Below are 21,265 nucleotides of genomic sequence, written 5' to 3'. Positions count from 1 at the left end.
TAGGAGGACCCAAGGAGCCTCAGTGGGCAGAGCTCATCCTAAGGAAAACATGTCAAGCTCATAAACTGGGTTCATGGGTGACAATGGCAAGGCTGGATGAAAAGGAGATTCTGGCTCTGTTACTCAGAGCAATGTCCAACTGTCTGGACTCATGCCCCTTCGGTGAGTGGCTGGAATAAACGATGAATAAAAATGGAGCGAGCTGTCACTGGGGCATCACTCATTGCTCATTGGTGTGGCACTCTCTGTAGTCACTGGCAACAACACCCTGGACCACACACCCAGGTCCTCACTACCTTGTGCTGGCAGCCTCAGGGTAAACACTGGTGGGCAGCGGCAGGAAAGTGGGGTCCTCTGGTGAGTGACCTTGTGCCCCTCTGTGGGCTCTGGCAAACCCATTGCCATCATGGGGTTCTGTAGCATCAGAAGAGAGGCTGTGCATTAAAGCCAGGGAGAACACCGGGTGCCATAGAAGACGAACTTGGGAAGCACACGAGTCAGCCTCCGAGGACCACCTCCTGGAATACTAGGGAGGAATATGAGAAGGGTTGGGAATCCCCACAGTATGCGTTAGAGTCACAGAAATGTGAATTTGTGAGTTGATGTGACTATCTTCTTACCCCCAGGCTGGTGTGGTTTTGGGAAGATGGATGACATCAGCAAATGTTCTGAGGTTGGGAAACAGGATTAGTCACCCGGCCCAAGAGGATGAATTCCCTAGTTTCTGTCTCCTTGGTGACATCACTGCTCCAAAGCGTAGCATAAGATGGTGCCAGATAAAAAGTTCTATTTCTAGAGGTCTCATAAAAGTGCCATTATTTTGTTGATGGAGTAAGAGGTCAAGGTCACTGTATTTCCCAGTAGCTGCCCTGCTCCACTCCACATATGGAATGCTCTTCCCCAGCAGTGGGCAAGCAGGACTGTCCTCCAGGGAGAAGAACTCCTAGTGGCAAGCAGCATACATGGCTCGGTGTTTTACTTTTATCAAAATCTTATCTTTAGTAACCAACACTAGCTTTCAGATTGAATTTTTCAAGAGCATGTGGCCAACTGTGTCTGTGTCCTTCCACAGTTTGGGGGTATGGGGTCAGAATAGGGTTTGAAAAGCACCCCAGGGAATATTCTTTTGTGTACTAAGCAAAGGCTTGGCCAGAGTACTGAAGAGCCGAAACCCTGCGAATGGATTTGATGAGTTCATTAGCATTGAGTGAGATGACAGTTTTGGCTTGCTTCTGAATGACAGGTTTTTTTCAAAAGCTTGCAAGGTGAACATGGAGAAGATGCTTCTCCAGTGCCATGGGGGCACTGGTTTGTGCTTCCAGAATCAAATCACTATCTCGCTTAGCCTTGCTTGTAACCAATTACAGGAGCTATTTGGGAGCTGGCCAGGGTCAGAAACGGAGTCTTTGAAGGAAGGGGAAATCAAGACAGATCAGGATAACTTTAGCTCTACCATGAAGCATAACCCACTCCTCAGCCAAACCACCAGTTTTAGCCTGGGGATACGAGATAGGCAGGAGGGTGGGAGATGATGGCAGAAAGCAGATCGGATCACAGTCCTTGTGAGGGTTTTGGTCAACTTTACATATACAGGACCAAAAGTAAGCATGGCAAAGAATGGCTAAGCCCCCTGCCATCCTCCACTGAGAAACCTTGGCCAGGTGAGCAAAGTATGCTCCCACCCAAGTAAACTGGTTGGCCCAAGCCTCCTGGAGTGAAATCTCCACAAAACACCAAAGAAACAATCCATGTGCGCTGAGATGACTTCATTCATCCCTTTCCCTTTTTCGACTCCCTCTTCCTCACTCTCCCCACACATCATCCCAACAGGAGGAAGGAAAAGGACTGCTTAAGTATCCAGGGTTCTCTCCAGCCAGAGCTGCCACGGAAAGCCAGCTGGCAAACAACGTGGGCTAAACAAGAGTCATTTTTTCATACAGGGATTTTTCTCTGAGTACGGTTTGAAAACTAAGGCCACTTGGAACTATGAAGGGCATGTTTTGTGTTTCCCAGAATGTGTGTATGGGGACGGTGTCTCATTCTTCTTCACTTAGAGTGCTTTCTGTGCCGCTTCCTCCTACAGGAATGTCCTTCGTGAGTCTTGCTTTTCCTCCTGTGTGCTGGCAGAGAGAGGATGGTGGCATGGCCAACACACGTTTGTGACTAAAGACCATGGTGATTTTGTAGCATCCTATTTCACATCCAGGCGGAGGCTCGCCCTGGGCGCTGCTCCTTGGGTCTCATTTTCTGGAGAGAGATGAAGACCTCGGCGAGGGGCATGCTCTTGTGGGGAGGTCATCGCTGCTGGGAAGGAGAGGACATGCTTGTTGTCTAGTAAAGGCCTTGATGACACCCTATATTAAATTTAGGGAATGAACCTCTTTATTACAAAGTGCTCCACGTCAGGCAAGGTGGGAGAGAAGTGAGGAAGCGTGGGGTCTAGTGGGACAGACAGACCCGGGCCAGCTCTCCCAGATGCATCTGATGGGGTGAAAGCATCCACCCAGAGTGAGACTTGAGGGGGGACTGAACATTTCATGTCCTTTCCTGTTACTGGATTTACATTTCTGACTTTGGGGAATACTGAAGTCAGAAATTTTTAAATTCTGTCTTTCCAGATCCATTCCAAAGTAGATTCTGTATAACAGTTTGTATTTTTTTTTCACCCCTTGTAGCCCGGGGCTCAAAGTGCCCCCTTAACATTCCTAAGTAGAAGAAACCAAACATCTAAATGACCAAAGTAATGCGGGAAGGCATGCATCAGATCCAGAAACCCAACGTGCATTCATCACATGACACTGCCTCCTCCTCTTTCCAAACCTGTGCAGCCCTATGCTCCTTATTTTTGTATTTCCAAAGGTTTGTTTTTGACTCACCTTTCCTGCGTTCCTTTCTCTCACCTGTGCATCATTTGGAAAACACAAAAGTGTTCCTCCTGAGGTTTTGCACCCTCTCCCTGTAGCCACTCACCAGCAAGCCCACTCTCCCACGGCAGGGCCTGAAGCCCGTCATTCGGGAACTATGCGATGGCACTCAGAATCTTAGAAGCAAGAACAGCAGATTTGGGGTGTCTGCATTTTTTATGGGATACTGATCTGGCCAGCCTTTCTTTCCCATAGGAATGGAGAAAATGGTGGCAGAGATAGTCCAAACGAGCCAATGAGCTCAAAAGTGAATTGTGTTTGCCTTTGAAACAGGGTCTCAGATTTGCACTCATTCCTTCTGCACAGTAGCACGACAGTCATCCAGCGGTGGCAGTGGTATCGAGGTGTGTGCTGCCTCTGCATGCAGCAGGAAGGCAGGCTAGAAATGTATCTGGATGGCTGAGGGGTACGGCCACAGACAGAGTGGAATCCTTGGTGTGGGATGGTGACTCAATGGTATGTTATCACATATCAGCAGACGAAGAGAGCTTTCTTCTTGCTCCCAGGCCTCCTCTTGACTAGAGAATGCATTTCTGCTGCTGGTTGCTTCAAGGTAAGTCTGAGCAAAAGCCCCTTCGCTATGAGGAGGGAGACATTTACAGGAGTCCGTAACACCCTTGTAAAGGGCTCCTCAGGGACCAAGATCTAGAAAGAAGGGTACAGAAAGGAAAGCCAATTGGTTGTTTCCCCAGTTCTGTCCCCATCTGAGGATTATCTTACTTTATAAACTGTTGCCCCAGTTCTTCCAGTTACTTTGATAAATCTTTGCAAGTACGTGGATACCAGAAAAAAATGTATCTGCTATTATTCTAAACCACCCTGCACGGCCAGCCTGACCACAGGCAAGGCAAACAGCTAGGGAAATGCTCTCCTCACTCCATCTGTTCTCAGGCAACCACGGATATTAGCAGCATGCACTGCATGAAGTGCACGGGCAGGCAGGGCCTCTGTGCTGTGGTGTGAAAAAAATCAGAGATTTCGTAAACGTAAGACCAACACCCATGACATTTTTATTCAGTAGCGTAGTTAAGAGTTCTGAAACCAAACTGCCTGGGTCCAAATCCCAGCTCTGGCACTTATTAGCTGTGTGGTCTTGTGAGAGTTACTTAGATTCTCTGTGCCTCAGTTTCCTCATCTGTAAAAAGAGAATATGAACCATGATATCTACCTTGTAGGATTGTTGGAAGGATTAAATGAGTTAAAAGAAACTTAGTACAGTGTGTGGTACTTAGCAAGGACTACATAAAAGTTTGTTACAAAAAAAATTGTGTATGTAATAGCACACACAGGTGGGGCACATTTACTCAGCACTGTTGGCTTCATGACAAAACAACTGAAAAGTCATCAGACTGTTCCATACTTGCAAGGAATATAGTCCACACTCACGAGGATCCAAACCCAGCATTGTGAAATCTAATGGTACTAGTGAAACCGCTGTTCGGTCACTAAGTGCTAAGATGTTAAGACTGGGCTTCCATCGTGCCTGTGACATATTTGTTGTCTTTTCCACCAATGTATCTTCTCAGTGAGTGAAAGAACCTCAGGGTCCAAGGCTCATCTAATCACCCAGCAAAGAATAACTGTCAATACTATTTGTGTTGTGAGCCAAGCCTTCCTTGGTAGACAGGAGCAGTAACCCTGAACAGAAGGGGCAAGCGAAAGAGAAGCGAGGAAAGTCTTTGTATTGTTCCCCTTCCTATTCCTTGTTGGGCCAAAATGAAACCCCGGGGCAACGCTGGGAGCCTCTGTGGCCTCCCAAGGCTGCCTCTGGTTTTGGACTTGAACTCAAGTGGTCTGTGAAGCCTGCGGCCATCACTGGACAGAGCTCGTGGGTCTTGTACTTTGGGGATCCCAACTACAAGTCTACAAGTTTGTAGGGGATCCCAACTATCTCAGTTCTGGCCAGACCTCCTGAAGATGTTCAAATCCTCCCCCAGCCCACCCCTGATCTGTGCAGGCTTCAGGGAGCCAGATATGGATTCTAGGGAGAAACTTCTGTTCCCTGACGTTCCACTGGAATTTGCAGAGTTTAACAGGCTATGGGCTGACAAATATTTTGAAAGGCCTTGGAACACCCAGCATCCTCCCACCTTGCTCCAAGCAAAATGCAATGTGCCTTCCATCTCATCTTCGGCATTTCCCCAGCCCTTCTCAGCATGAGCTAAAAGGAACGCTTCATCGACCGGTCAGTAAGTCATGTTTATCGAACTGACAGTGTGTGACGTAGGGGTGTGGGAGCTGCAGAGAAAGATGGGTGAGCAGGGAAAAAAACAACCCAGTCAAATGTTAGGATTTATGTATAAAGAAAAAGGCTCTCCACTTCTCCTTCCCCAGCCTGGACATTCGCCAACCCTCCTTTCCCAAAAGCTCCACAAGGAAATGGGCATCATACCCTGAACTCAGAAGCCCTTTCTTTATGTGGTGCCGACCTCTAGAGGCTTCTAATTAAAAAGCATCCCAAAGGGCCAACTTAATTTTACGGCTGGTTTTCACATTGTACATTATTGCCGTATTTCCCTACAAAATAAGGATAAAATATTTCTGTTACTTTAAATGATCCCTTAAAAAACGCCTAACTTGTTCCTTGACTGCCTAATTAAAACTTGCCCAGATCATTACAAGTGTCATTGCTTACTCCAAAAAGGAAAAAAGGAGGGTCAGAGATAGGGAAAGTACTTCGAAGTTTTTTGCCTACGGTGGCCCTAAGAGGGAAGCACAGTGCCAGCTTTTTCAGGATGCATTTCTTGCGTTTCCAAAGGGCCAAGTCTGCTAGAGACAGGAATGTTCATTCACTCCAATTTGGCAGGGCACCGGGCAACGCCACCCCGACAGACACTCGGGTACGCGGACACCAAGTCCTCTTTGTCCAGCCCTGGTGTGGGGTCTAAACGCTGGGTGGTGGGTCTAAATGCTGGGTGGTGGGTCTGGTTTTATTTTGTTGTCCTTCAACCCACACCTGTACACAATGAACTCTAGGACAATGGAGGATCCCCCTCAGCCCAACTTCACTATGGAAACAAGGCTAATTTCTAAAGGGAGTGAGACTGTTGATTACATCCCTAAGCTAAACACCCCAATTTCATTTTGTTGTAGTTCTGACTCCTTCTTACTTTCACGAAGAGAAGGAAGGTGTGGGAAGGCAGGAGAAAACATGCAGGGACATAAGCATTCGGGCTAACACACAGCCACAGTATCAGCCGGCGTCTTCAATTCCAAAAGGGATCCTAGGGAAAAGGGCTTCAGAATCCCAGGACAGTTTTGCCAATCCTGGCCGCTCCACCCTGGTTTTGAGCGTTTCCATAACTGTGCTTCTTGTCCTCCCTACCGACTTCTGACTCCCCTAGACAAGTCAGGGCTAGTGCCCAAAGGGAACTCAGGGACAAGTCCCCCACTCTTTATTTTTACAGATGAGGAAACAAAGCCGGAAATGGGGTGGGGTGGGGAAGGGACATGCCTAGGGCCACAGTCAGCCCAGGAGGAGTCTGGGCTAGAACCTCTTGCCCTCAGCCACTGATTTCAGAATGATTATGAGGGGGAAACGTGGGTATTTTTAACACCAGTCCCTGCACTTAAAGGGGCCAACCTGCATTTTATGAACTCTATCTGTGAGATGGATAGAATAACTGTAACAAAGGTAGCCCATCAGTAAGGCTTCGCCTGCCCCGCTGCTGCACCACTACCTTAGCAGAGCGGGGTTGGAAATGCTGACACACAGCTCACCACTTGAGTACAATCTCTAACAGCGGCATCGAAAACAAAGGACCACACACTATCTAACATACACACAAGCCTTTATGCTGCGCCTGTGAAGCCAATCTCAAATCTAATCGAATCAAATGGGTCTCTCTATGGAGACCCATTCATTTGGAGAAAGAAATTTGCTCTTAATCAAATAACAAAACTTACCATCAACTTCCAGATAAGTTATTTAAATGCCATGTTTAGTGAATAAATAACCAGGAGGAAGGCGGTGGAGACATGGTGTCATGTCACAGAATGACCACAGAATACAGATTTCTAATTGATGCCACAAAGAATTCCTAAGTAGGCTAGAAAAAAATAGGATTCTCAAACACAAAACTAAAGTATTGGTTCAAAGAAGAAAATTACTAACTACCAGTTATAGCATCAGAATAGACATATGAATGCATCACACAGAAATGATTAATCTTTGAACAATGGCAGTGTTTCATGTCACCAGCTCCTCCCTCTCTTCCCCCAGCCTCCTCACACACAACCACACAGCTGCCGGTCCTTTACTCCTTGCTCTTCATTTATAAGCCACATTAGGTGTCCTTTAGGACCAAACATTGTGGAGGCAGAAAAAAAGAGGCAAACACCACCAGAGTTTGAAAGGCTCTTTAATAGCAAGCGAATGGTAATTACATGGTCAGATGAGGTCCTCAATCTCAGGGGAGGGAGGAGGGAGCAGAGGTGGACAGGGTGCAGTACAGGATTTACACTGTTTGAAGCATCTAACGAAGGGCAACAGTTTTTGGCAACCCATTTCACAGTTTTGTAATTTACAAGAGATTGAAAGGAAATAGAAGGCAAAGAAAGCACACATACCCTACCGGCAACACTTCTTGCCTTAAAAAAAAAAAGAAACAACCAAAAAACAAAACTCAACAACTATTCCTTGCTTTTGCTTCTTGTGTAGATGACTAAATTTTGCTCTCATGCTCAAATTAAGACTAGACCGCGGATAGTGAAGATCTGCCCTAGCATTGAAGATTGACTTCCTCCTCTTCACAGCTGACATTTGTACCGAGCACGGCTCTTATCTTTATCCGCCTAGGTATCAGAAGGGGCTTAGTAAAAAATGAAACTCGAGAAACAAAACAAAACAGAAAAACAGGAAAAGGCAGTTTACAAAGAACAGACTGTCAGCTTTCTCTCTGGTGCCGAACAACTTGAATACAGCTCTAAGCAAATTAAAACATTTATTTTTATGTGGCCTGGCATATACTTGTAATCGCTGTGCCTATTCAGCCTTACAGTGCTTTAAATGGGGTTTCTAACATGAAATGCTCATGGGTACTATATTTTTGTAATCCAGATTTAAATAAAAATATAAAAGGCAACATATTATTTAACCATTTGCCCAGTGAGCAGAAGCTATAGATATTTTACCATGGACACCCATTGCCATGGACACCACAGGCTACCAGCATTCTGGCAGGTTTCAGAACTACTCTCCATAAAATGTAAAAGACTTCAGCTTCTTGTGTCATACCTGTTGTCACTAAACCGGGAGAAGTGACTGGGTCTTTATGAAAGAGGATCAGTTTTTAATTCAAAGAAATTTTAGGCTTCTCCGAAGACTGGGTGATCGGCAATGGCATCTCATTGGAGCTAACACCCACTGCAAGGGAGAGGGGTCTGTGATCACTTGAGCATTAATTGTGCTCTTTCTACAACCCTGAAGCACGGTGAGGAGGTGGGCCCACTCCTGCTTCCTCCCTGCTGCCAAGGAGACCCAAGTTTGCTTTGTGATTTACCTGCCAGATGCCTGGAGCCCCTCTCAGATCTGCCTGCACTTGGGAAAGACAGGTTTCTCAGGCTGGCAGCTGGTTTTACTGAAGGAAAGATACCCACCAGATGAGCAGGGTCCCTGTTGGTCTCCTTGGCTGGGGGGCACCTTTAAAGTGGCAAAGCCATGCCAACACAAGGCACTGCCTCTCAACATACAGTCAGTTCCTTTGAGGAAAACAGGCCCCCAGTGAGACAGCTGTGAAAATGAAAACAGTTTTCCTGGGGCTCAGGTGGTAACTGTCAGACCCCAACTCTCCCATTCTCCCTCATTCATCTCCTCCCACCCCAAGTTAAGTCCCGCCTATTCCTTCATGCCTCTCTGTGGGAAATCAGATCTGTTCATACCAGTTTCCCAACTTGTGAATTTTAACATGCAAAGCTTATTCCTAAAATATAAATTCCAATGACACTTGGGACCACGGCTCCCCTAGGTCCATATACATTGTGCTCTTAAGAAACAGAAACAATATTCAAAAATATATTGTGCTAGAGACGGTTTCTGTTTATACATGAAAAATGACAGCAACTAGAAAGGAAAGAAGTTTTCGTTGAAGTACACTGGAAACCTAATTCTGGCACCAGGACACAAGGAGGATCCCTACATAAGAGACTTTTCACGCTCTGCTTGTTGGAAAACAAACTGCATCATGTGCTGCTTTGGGCTTGGGAGAAAGGAATGGACAGCCGAGTGCAGGTGAATCCACAGTGGTGACAGGCACTGCACAGGGCCTCGTCTCCCTCCCTGGGGCCGCACTTCACTCTGATTCCTTGACGTCTGCTCGATACGGTGATCAGGCTGAGGACACCAGGCAGCCCTAAGAACAACGTCTCTAGGATTCACTCAAACCCAGGATCACGGTTTTGTAATGTTATCAAGGCATGATTTCGGATTTCAGAGCTGGCCCAGTGATCAGCAAGCAATCAAGCATTCCTCATTCTCTCTCTTTCTCTCTCTCACATACACACACACACACTTTCTCTCTCTCTTTACTTTCACTGTCACTTTCTCTCTACTGGATAACATGGCAAAAAGTACTGGTACTCATCTTTCACTCTCTTCCAGCTGTTCTTCCTACACATCTTCCACTCTCGGGGAAGTTAAACATACACCACTTCCAAAGCCCCAGTCTGCCATGACACAAAGAAAAGCCATGTCTCCACAGGCAGAGCATGTACAGCTGAGATAAGTCCTCCGGGGCCTCACCTTTCCCTTTCCTTTAAGGAAGAGAATTTCATCAGCCCCATGAGATCGAGCCCTCAGGGGTTTGGGCACTCACAGACCAACATGTTCTAAGGTAGGGCGGGGGTCAGCATCCTAAAGGCAGCACCTTGGCAAGATCCCGCATGTATTTTCTTCTCAAATCCCTAAAAGTGTCCTTGACTGTTGCTCCTTACTCACACACGCACATAAGGCAGGCACAGAAGGGCAGTGTTTACAGCTGGAAGGGCAAACGCCCCTCGTTCACAGACCAGTTAAGTGACTTGTCATGGTCACACAATCCTTTGCTGACTTGGAACTAGAACCCAGGTGTCTCTCCTGAGTCCAAGGTCAACACTCCTCCCACACCGCTGCCACCTCCTGGTGAGTATACGTGTAAGTCTGTGAAGGGTCAGGGACATGTTTCACCACGGAACCATTTCCATAACAGAAACCACAGGCTGCCAGGCTCACTGACTGCAGCTTTGCAGCATGCACAGCCCTGCTTAGAGCAGCCACAGCGCAGAAGTGAGTGTGTGGGCAAGTGTGTGAGCGCAAGAAGGGATGTGTACACATTCAGAAAAAGGAAGTTTTAGGGGAAACAATTCGATCTGCTAATGCTGTTTGGGATTTTGCAATGGAAATTAAGTAACATACGGACATGTTCTCTGTCTCCTACCCCTGGTGCAAAACAAAGCCCAGAATTCTCAACAGCCCACAGAATGGCTGAGTCTATCTCCACTCAATTTTTATAAACAGAGAACATTAACATGATAATACCAACATGTATTTGGTCAAAGTCTAAACACTTTTTTGATAAAATACATTTTATGTTAATGTCCATTCCATTTCCAAACATATGTAAATTTAGATTTTAAGCTTTAATGTATAAAATTTCAGTTAACCTTCCAATGGAGCAAGCTAGTGAAGCTTCCTCATTTCACTTGCAGAAGTCATTCTTGTGGGCTTACTGCATTAAAATGGAGGTTACAAAACCTGGGCGACATCTATGTAATATACAGCTCACAATCACCTTTGCTCATGAGTGAAGCCAATCAGAAGACAGGCAGGGCTGCAAAGGGCAGAATATGCTCACCCCAATGGAAGAAACACTAAGTTGTGTTTTACTAACAGGCTACTCAGAAGGAAATTCATTTTACTTGAAATTAACCTTTAGTATGACTTTTCAAGAAAAGAACAGAAAGTGGGTACTGAAGTACAGATGGAAACCACTGTACTATTATTTTACCCGATGACTTAAAACTGGAGTACGCTGTTTTACCACGAGCAGCCGAACTCCTCACAGCACCAATCAATTAAACAGAAAATGTCGAGACAATCAGGTTTACACCGACATGCCTGGAAGATATACAAGACTCCCATAAGTTCTGTGGCCTCTGCTGCTACTGCTTGTTTTTAATTCAAAACTTTGACAACCTAACAGGCACATGTGTGACTGTTTAAACGTACCCACCCCAGATGTTAGGTTTAATCTAGTGTTGTAAAGGAGGCATTCCACATCCTAAGTTACTAGAACCAGGGATGCAGAAGGGTCCAAGAATAATTCCATGTTAGCATTACAAAGGATTTCCCCAGTAAGTAATTGTTGGCTAAATGATAACAGCAGTATTTCCAGTTATTACAGAAGTTGTTTCTGTGAGTTGTCTGAGTATCTTGATTATTAAAACGTCCCCTTTTAACCAAGCTAACCCACGATTAAAAGATTCCTACCTTCATGTCCCTTTACAAATACACCACAATTAAGTCTCTCGAAATATGTGATTAAATTTTTAAATAAATTACACAATGGAATCCTTTTTTTGGCTTTTTTTTTTTAAATAAAAGACTTAAAAAGTAAAGAAGGATTCTATTATATTTGTAAAAACTTTTAATCCTGGTTTACTTTTCTATCAAATTGAACTATGGCTTCAAAGTTTCAGTGGCACTTGGATTCTGGATGTTTTCATGATTTAACAAGTGGCCATCTCATTAGAAAGAGAGAAGGTAAAATGTTTCATTTTATACGTGGGACGGCTTATAAACAGCTTTAAAAATCAATAAATTATATCTTTCACCCTATCTATATTTTCCACTATAGACTTTTAAAGTGGCTTTGGAATTAGCATGTTTTGAAGCAATCCAACAAGCAAGTAACATTTACACCTAACCACGAACCAGTCGCTGCATACCCAGGTAACTTAGTAATGGCAAAACACTTAAAGGCTTCTGGGCCTCTCTTACCCTCTTACTCCAAAGCTAAGTGATTATCCTTTCCTGCCCTTGTATTTGCACTTGTGCAGTTTAATGACTAGATATTAAAATTCATGCTTTATAAGCAAAACCTTTCACTTACGGACACTTAAAAAGTACATAAAAAGTGCAGACTGCATTTCTTCTCTGCCATGCTTTCCCTCAGTAAGGTCACCTGTGAGGACTCAAAACATATCCTTAATACATTCAGAGTTCTCTACATTCGAGTCAGCGAATGTTAATTCTCCAACATAAACTCAAGAGAATAGTCAGCCACAAAATGGACTCTAAATTCAAAATGGCAAAGGCTACCAAGACAACTCCATAGAAACCCCACTGAAGCAGGAGTGAAATTCAGGTCACTTCTGAGCAAAGCTCATCACAGATATTTTGTGGTCGTTAAAAAGGTATTTCATTTTAATTTGGATGCTGGGAGCCAGACGTCCTATTTCGAAGTGCTAATGCAAAATGCTAACCCAGGAGGGACAGTGACCCCACCTAGGTTACCGTGGGGCTCACTCTCCTTCTCAGGGGAGCCCCCAGATCTACTGCTGGCTGACCCCCATCTGGGGGTGGTCTGCCTCTGGCTCCTCTTCTTCCACGTCAGCACTGTACTCTTCAAACGCATCATCATCTGCATCCGGAAGCCCCAGTAACTATAGGGAGAGAACAAGAGAAAAGCAGCTGTGAGCACCAAATGGACCACAGGCAGGAAGACAACCACAGGCATCAGATTCACAGTAAACAGCACTTAACCCAGCAGCTGCAGACTTCCCCATCAACCACCCCTACAACGATTTTCATAAACTTGTAAGACGGAAATGTCAATCCTTCAATGGATGAGTGCCCAAAGTGCTAGGTTTTACTGGGGAGCCTGGACAGTCTCTATTTTTAAGTATCAAAATGTGGCACCACATATGCACAGAGAGCTAGCTATGTGCCCGCACACACATCTGGGATGTTAGCAGTAATATGAAATGAACTGTGCCGACTGTCCCACCAAGATGTCAAAAACTGATTCTGTATTTTCTGTCCTAAAAACACATGGTGCTATTATTTATTGGTGCTATTATTTATAACACATTTCTAAAAATGTAGAGACAACTAAAATGTTCAACAGCAAAATGGTTATGGTGTTACTGAAATGGAATCTTATATATCCACCCAAAATGGCATTTTTGAATGACGTGACATAAAAAAGATGCACATAAGTGTAAAAAGAGCATGACAAAACTGCACTTTTATTATGATACAGAGTTTTTCTTGTTTGTTTGTTTTGAGATGGAGTCTCGGTCTGTTGCCAGGTTGGAGTGCAGTGGCGCAATCTCGGCTCACTACAATCTCTAATTCCCGGGTTTAAGCAATTATCCTGCCTCAGCCGCCTGAGTAGCTGGGACTACATGTGCACACCACCACGCCCAGCTAATTTTTGCATGTTGGCCAGGGTGGTCTCGATCTCCTGACCTCGTGATCTGCCTGCCTCAGCCTCCCAAAATGCTGGGATTACAGGCGTGAGCCACAACACCTGGCCCAAAGTTTCTTTACATATGCGTGTGTGTATATATATTTACATATTTTTAATTGAGACAGGGTCTCACTATGTTGCCCAAGCTGGTCTCCAACACCTGGACTCAAGCAATCCTCCTGCCTCGGCCTCCCAAAGTGCTGGGATTATAAGCATGAGGCACCACACCTGATCCAGAGTTCTTAAAATTTATACACATATGCACAGAAAAGAGACTTCAGTAAAATACACCCAAATTTTAAGCTTTTTTTTTTTAAAGATTGTGAGATTATGGGTAATTTTTTCCTTTTTATCTTTTTGCATTTTCCAATTGCTGTATAATTATGTGGGAAGTTCAAAATAAACATTTTTTTTTTTAAAGCACTGGCTGGTCTTTGATTAGAAACCAAGTGCCATTTGCTAGGCCTCATCAATAAGAACACCACCTCCTGGTGCAGGCAGGAAGCCATAGCCCTGGCTGTTGGGCCTGCCTGTGATAACCAGGCTTCTGTCTCCTGGTGCCTTCATTAGATCTACAGTCTGCTTGTGGCCCAAGGACTTCTTACATAGGGGTGTCCAGGGCCATCACTTTCCGTTTTTTTTTGAGACGGAGTCTCGCTCTGTCACCCGGGCTGGAGTGCAGTGGCCGGATCTCAGCTCACTGCAAGCTCCGCCTCCCGGGTTTACACCATTCTCCTGCCTCAGCCTCCGGAGTAGCTGGGACTACAGGCGCCCGCCACCTCGCCTGGCAATTTTTTTGTATTTTTTAGTAGAGACGGGGTTTCACAGTGTTAGCCAGGATGGTCTCGATCTCCTGACCTCGTGATCCGCCCGTCTCGGCCTCCCAAAGTGCTGAGATTACAGGCTTGAGCCACTGCGCCCGGCCCAGGGCCATCACTTTCAAGCACCTTCACTGAGTGGCCCCAATGATCTAAACACTAACTGCATCAAGACAGTAAAAAGAAGACCATTCTGTTCAATTGCATTGCCTCCCTAGTGTCCTGTCATCCCCTTCCTCTCACTCCCTCCCACTGCTGAAATGGGGAAAGGGAAAGGGAGTCCTGATGAAAATAATGCCTTCACTCGGAAGTTCTCCAGCTGCAGCTCTCCCAGGTCTCCCAGCATCCTATGAACACATTCAGGACAAAATCATCTGCTAGGCATTGTTGGTCACACTGCACGTGGCCTGTCAAGGCGTACACAGCCAACTGCAGACACATGCTCGCCCCTTAGAGCTGGGCATGCTGCAGCTGCCTCAGAGACTCTGCGGACGCAGAGGGGAAGGGCAGGAAGAGCGCTCTCAGCTCCCCAGAGAGGGTGCTCCGATCTTGAGTGTGCTTGGGAGAAGCAAGTCTCTTTTTCCAGCTCCTGTCTCCCTTCCAGATTTTCATAAATAGAATAAAAAACAAAATTTGCCTCTAAAGAGAGAAAAGATGGCTAGTTGTAAGGCATGTTGATGACTACACTTGGTGGTCAATTTTTTATTTGGAGAGCTGCTCAATGAGACAACAAGGTGAAAGTGTCGAATAAGTGGTAACATTTAAATAGCTGGTAAAATATAAATACTATTGCCACCACCGGGAGCTGCAAAATTACCTAAACACCTAAACAATATATATATAATTGTTCATTGTATTGAAGGGATGTCACTAAAAGAGAAATGACCAGTTGGTTCCCTCTCACTTAACAGACCTGACAGGGAGAGGCTGCCTGGAGTTTCAGGAGGATTCTAAGGCCCCGTGGAAAACACTGTGGTCAACTAGCAATGGCTGTCCTGGATGAAAAGGGCGCAGCTGAGGTGTGCATCTGCATATTTGCCGTCTTTATCCGAAAGAGACGTACCATGGGTGATTCTGTTCCATAACAACCCTAGGTGATTCATATTGACCCAAACCATAGGTAGCACTAAACACCCTCCCTCTCTTCAGCTTAGGGTGCCTTATTGAAAAAGACCCAGGAAACCAAGCTCGTAGCCATGACCACCTCTCTTCTGCTGTTCCTTTTTCCCTACCTTACCTCAAATGAAGCTCCCTACCTTACCTCAAATGAAACCAATGCACTTACTGACAGGTCCCTGGGCTGGAAGTTTTCTGACTGCTCTTTCAAGAGCTGCTCACTCACTGCCGTTCTGGAAAGGGGAAAGAGGAGAGGCAGTTCTCTGTGGCCTTCTGAGGCATCTTAGTGTAGGGTCTACAGATTTATTGAGAGGATGTGTGGAAAAAGACACTGGCACTAGAGTCCAGAGGCCAGATCTCTAGTTAGCTGGGGACCTCTGCTAAGTCACCACCTTGCTGAGCCTCAGTGTCCTCTGTAAAGCGGGAACCACGATACCTGCTCTATCTCAAAGAGTAACTATGGAGATGACATGAGAGATTGAAGGCAGCCATGATCTGCAAACTATGGAGCCCTACATAACTATATGTGATGTGATGTAACGTAACGTGACAACGTAACGTAACGTACGGTAACGTAATGTAATCTAGTTATATTATCTCTAAGGAGCTAGGGAATCCGGGAGTGGCAAAGACAGTAGAAACACGTGAGCCTATGGCCTATCCCAGGGAATATGTGTCATTATAGAGGATTAAAATTGGCCCTGAGTTCTGGGTTAAATGAATGTTGCCAGGTGGAGGTCATTAGTGGGAGGGTGTTGAGTGAATATCCTATATACACTGCACACTGATTGCAGGAGGTTGCGGTTTTCCTGCCCAGGCCACCACCACGGGACCACATGGTTCTTCTGTCCAGCCTGCCACCACTGGACTGCATTCTCCTGCCCACCCCTGCCACTGGGCAATTCTCCTGCCCAGCCCCTGCCACTGGACTCTCTCCCCTGTATGTCAGTACTGTAAAACCCCATGTCTCGTTTGCCGGCTCTGGGTCTCTTCTTCGGCCTCTTGAACCTGGTGCCTTCTCTACTGAGGTTAAAGGGGGTTTAGGTCAGGCACAGTGGCTCACATCTGTAATCCCAGCACTTTGGGAGGCCGAGGCGGGCAGATCACTTGAGGACAGGAGTTCGAGACCAGCCTGGCCAACATGGTGAAACCCCATCTCTACTAAATATATGAAAATTAGCTGGGCATGGTGGCATGTGCCTGTAGTCCCAGCTCCTCGGGAGGCAGAGATGAGAGAATCGCTAGAACCAGGAAGACAGAGGTTGCAGTGAGCCAAGATCGTGCCACTGCACTCTAGCCTGGGTGACAGAGCAAGACTCCGTCTAAAAAATAAAATAAATAAAATAAAATAAAATAGAATAAAGTAAAATAAAAGAAAAAGGGAGTTTGGCACAGCAAATGCACTGTCGTAAGCAGAATTACACACATTAATTCCTTTGCTCCTCATAATAACCTTGTGTTGGACACTTTTATTGTCCCCCTTTTGCAGATAAGACCTGGACAGGCTGAGTAACTTGCCCAGAGTCACCTAGTAAGTGGCAGAGCCAGGATTCAATTCAAACCTGGGTGATCTGATAGCAGCCTTCACACCCCTATCCACCAGGCCACCCAGGAGACTCCCATTCAGCTGTTAATGCTATTCCTATTAGCTGGAGGTTTCAATGTTTTCCACTGGGGAATAAATTTTTTTTAAAAAAGCAATATGAAATGCTAATGTCCACATTTATGAGGAGGGACAATTTGGAAGCATGGATAGAAAGCACCAGAAATAGACTGCCTGGAATTCTAAGGGACATATCATACAGATATGTAGTAATCTAGCATCCTCACCTCTATGCTCAATCCCACCTATGGTTGGCAAGTCTAAATTTAACTTCTGGATTCCAATTTTCAACAGTCAAGAAGAAGAGACAGGCATACACACAGACTGGGAAGAATTCTGGAGCCCTGGCTTTTACTACAACCACACATTCTCATACCGAAAAGGTGGGCCAAAAAATGAAAGTGACTGGTATATTTAAATTATTCCTGACAGTTATAATCATTTATTCCTATTTCAGTGAATTTTTTTTCAGTTGACTGGGAAAAATAGCTTATGCTCACTCTGGACAAGAGAGTTGGCATTTCCAGGGTCTTGCTGTCCACAAAGCTTCCTTTGAGCTATCGGTGATCACATAAGCACTGCTGGGACCCATGCATCCAAACAGGTTGTACCCGAAAGGCAGAGCTGCCAACTCTGGAGAATTCAGCTCCTCAGACCCAAGAGAGTATCTGTTATCTGTAGGGCCAACTCCAGGTCTTTTGGATAATAGTGTAAACTACGCGAGGTCATATTGAGCTGGCATTTAGCAGCTGCTGTCTCTGGAGGGGGCACTCAGCACAGTGGGCTAGAGGGTCTTCATAAAAGAAGGGGAGGTGGTGTCTATGCCCTGGAGAGCACTGCCAATCAACCATGGCTTTGGTGCATCGAGGACATGCCCTGTGGCTTCAGAGATCCTTGTATGCACCTTCCAGGGACTCCCCTTAAGCAGTCTCTCTTCTTCACTATGTGTAGGTGTGAATAATGTGCTCAGCAATCTACCTCAAATGCAGATGCTGATTCAACAGGTCTCAAGTGGGACCCGATTCTGCATCTCTAACACACTCCCAGGTGATGGGAATACTGTTAGTCCAAGAGCCAAGGGCGGTAAATGTGGCACCATTTATCTTCATGATCATGATGCTGGCGGGATGCAGAAACCCCTGGTGGGGTCCTGGTCAGTCAGTCAGTCTTCCTGACCCTAAGGGAAAAAGGGTGGCAAGATGGATGTAGCACAATGGGCAGGAGGAGGCACTCTCTTACCTTTTGAGGCCATCATACTTTCTCAAAAAGAGAATGGTTTGAATGTTCATAACGTGAGTGATTAAAAAAAAAAAAAAGGAAAAAAGAAAAAAAAAAGAGAAACTGTCAACATTCAATGTTTATTATGAAACCCACATGTGTGCATAATCTTTTCACATCAGACTTTCCCTGACCCACCCAGGCAGCTTCTCACAGGTAGATTCTTTCTCTTTTCCAGGCTCTTGACCAGACTCCATGAGTAGAGGCAAGAATTGGACTTTTTCTGGGACACAGGATTTTCCTGTGGGATCTAACCCTCAGCTCTCCAGCCACTCATGGCAAACTGAAAACATCAATCTTGCTCATGCCAGTGAACTAGAATTAGGGGGATTTTTCTGGCAGAAATGTCTCTCCTTCTTGAGAGAAGAAACGCAGAGTCACACAGCAACCCCAGGGAGAGGACTTGGGCCAACTAAGTGAGAATCTAGAAGGACCACAGGATCCAACTCCAGGGTGGGCCATGGAAGCAGCAACCAAACAGCACACAAAACTGCAAGGGCATAGGGGACTCAGGACCCTAACGTCCACAGTGTTGGTAAGGAGAAGAATACACTCGAGGAAGCAATAGTTCCTTGTTAAGCCCATAACACTTTGAGAGAATTCGAAAGGGCAAAGATAAAGTCTAGTTTTGCTGCTAAATTGGAAATAGTAGGCTATTTCTTCCCTTGTAAACTGTTTTCTACCCAGCAGTAAGTCTGTCAGTTGACACTAAATATAAAACATGAAAAGATGGTGGAGAAAACTGAACGGCATGATCACCATTATTTAGGTCCATAACCATTGTTTCATTCTCTAGCTCAATCACGTATGACCAGCAACTGTCAACGGAGGGTCACTTAAGAAAAACGCAAGGCTCTGACGATTATCCAACTCACACATACCAAAGTGATAGATGGGGGTTTCTGAAACCACTACAAGTAGCAGTACCTGCTCGTGGGTGCCAACAACAGCCTGCCTGGCATTATTTGCATACATGTGCCATTTGGATATGACATGCCAGTAGCAAGAAAAATAGGTAAAAATCATACCTCTCTGAGTAATCAACATTAGCAAGTCACTGGAGTGGATTAGAGTGTGGGTCACTCGAGGGAAGACGGCCAGCAGAATCCACACTCAATTACCCATCCAATAAACATTTCCTAATACCTGTTAGAAGCCAGAAACTCAGACTAAATTTAGCAGAGTGTCTGGATTTTGACAATCCTTTGGGTTCTCAGTCTGATTTCAAAGTTCCCCATGAATCCACAAGACAGCTAAATCAGTATTGCCCCCATTTTAAAGCTGGGGGCACTGAGGCCAAGTGTACCTGTTAGAGGCCAAACGGCATGGGAGCAAGACAGGACAGAGCAGGTCTACCTTCCACCACATGGAGCCATTTCTAAGGAAATGGAGCTGAGGTAGCCAAGATGGACCTTTCCTGGACTTCCTCCTGGGCCAGCCCTGCCCCTGCTCTAAGCACATCTAGGTCCTGCTATTCTTCAGTCCCACCTCCTCATGAAGCCACTGCCTGGCTTTGTTCCTCAATGAGCCTGCTCACGCTGATACTCCTAGTACTTCGAATACACTGGAAGCCACAGAGTTACATTAAAAAATGTATTTTCTGATAATGTGATCACAGAAAACTTAGAAAATGTGGAAAACAAGAAAATAAAAATCATCCGTTACCCTGAGTGCTTTGGCCATGTGCCCCTCTGGGAGGACAGGAGCATCCATTGGTCCTCCTTGGAGTCCTAGCCTCTAACTAACACAGTGAGTCGTGTTGATCAGGTGCTCAGTGAATGTTTATAATTTTACCAAAACCAATGTTGATAAGCTTTTGACTTGCCCTTCTAATGCCTTTTCATGTTGAAATCACTTAGCTAATTGTTTTCTCTCTTCACCAATAATCTAAGGTTCCCCCAAACAGTAACCTGCTCACTTCTCCACAGTATTTTGTCTAGTATCCTCATCCCATCCACATCATACTAACACTGACTTAGTGCCTACCGTGGGTAACACACTGTACTGAGTATCCAACAAAAACTCCATTAATCTTCACTGCAACCCTAAGGGAACTATCATCATTAATTTTCTAATTTTACAAATGAACTGAAAAATAGAGAGGTTAAGTAACTTGTCTAAAGTCACACAGCCAGCAAGTGGTAGAACTGAGACTTAAATCCAGGTAGCCTTGCCAACAGAGCTTGGGTTCTTCATGACTGTTGTATCTGTTCCCTCATAATTGGGTTAAGAGATGACAAGCAACCCCCTGCAGAACATGCTCACAGAAACAGCTCCCCCAAGAATCAGTAGAGTGCAGTAGGCAGAGCAGGGAATAGGACTTCCTCACTTGCCATGCACGGCATCTAGAGGAGTATCTGGACCCAAATGCATGCTCTGTCTTGTGATGGGGGTTCCCCTGTACATTTACGTGGCCGTCTCTCCTAACAGAAAGTCCACTCCTTGAGGGCAAGACCTGGGCCTCCTAGGCCCGGCCCCTCGCCTTCGGAAGCAGTGTTGTGGCAACAGCAGAAGACTGATACATTTTGTTGAAAACATGATAAAGTAGAGGAAAGATAAAAGAGTAAGATGGCTTAAATGAAAAAAGGAGACCTTTTCTTAAATGTTCAAATCCAACAACAGATTTCTTGGTGGGAGGGGAAACTTTGAGACATGGATTATTTCAGTTAGGGGGAAGGCTAGCAAGTGAGAGGGGAATAATGTGTATAGCTATGAAGTCTGTATTTCTTTTTCATTTTTTTAAACAGCTCTCACGCTGTCACCCAGGCTGCAGCACGATGGTACAATCATGGGTCACTGCAACCTCCACTTCCTGGGCTCAAGCTATCCTCTCACCTCAGCCTCCCAAGTAGTTAGGACCACAAGAGTGCCACCACACCTGGTGTGGTGTTTTTATTTTTTGTAGAGATAGGTTCTCACTATGTTGCCCAGGCTGGTCTCAAACTCCTGGACTCAAGAGATCCTGCCACCTCAGCCTCCCAAAGTGTTGGGATCACACACATGTGCCACCATGCCCAGCCCAAAGTTTGTATGTTGAAAGTGTAGAAAGAGTGCTAAATAAAGTGGCATAGCCTTAGC

General features: G+C 45.5%; 1 protein-coding gene across 2 annotated transcripts in view; it reads right to left on the bottom strand.

Moving 5' to 3' along the window:
• Window positions 1-7,267: 7,267 nt before the first annotated feature.
• The window catches only part of MTURN (maturin, neural progenitor differentiation regulator homolog), a 30,588-nt gene continuing 16,590 nt past the window's right edge, over window positions 7,268-21,265 (bottom strand). For both annotated transcript variants that reach the window (XM_033194979.1, XM_033194978.1), the window contains one exon: window positions 7,268-12,563. In XM_033194979.1, the coding sequence (XP_033050870.1) occupies window positions 12,453-12,563 (111 nt within the window). In that variant the 3' untranslated portion in view covers window positions 7,268-12,452. The remainder of the gene's footprint in view (window positions 12,564-21,265) is intronic.

Source organism: Trachypithecus francoisi, unplaced genomic scaffold (genome assembly GCF_009764315.1).
Source record: "Trachypithecus francoisi isolate TF-2019V2 unplaced genomic scaffold, Tfra_2.0 Lachesis_group4, whole genome shotgun sequence".
In the NCBI taxonomy this organism is placed as follows: Eukaryota; Metazoa; Chordata; class Mammalia; order Primates; family Cercopithecidae; genus Trachypithecus; species Trachypithecus francoisi.
This window is presented reverse-complemented; position numbering and strand designations above follow the sequence as displayed.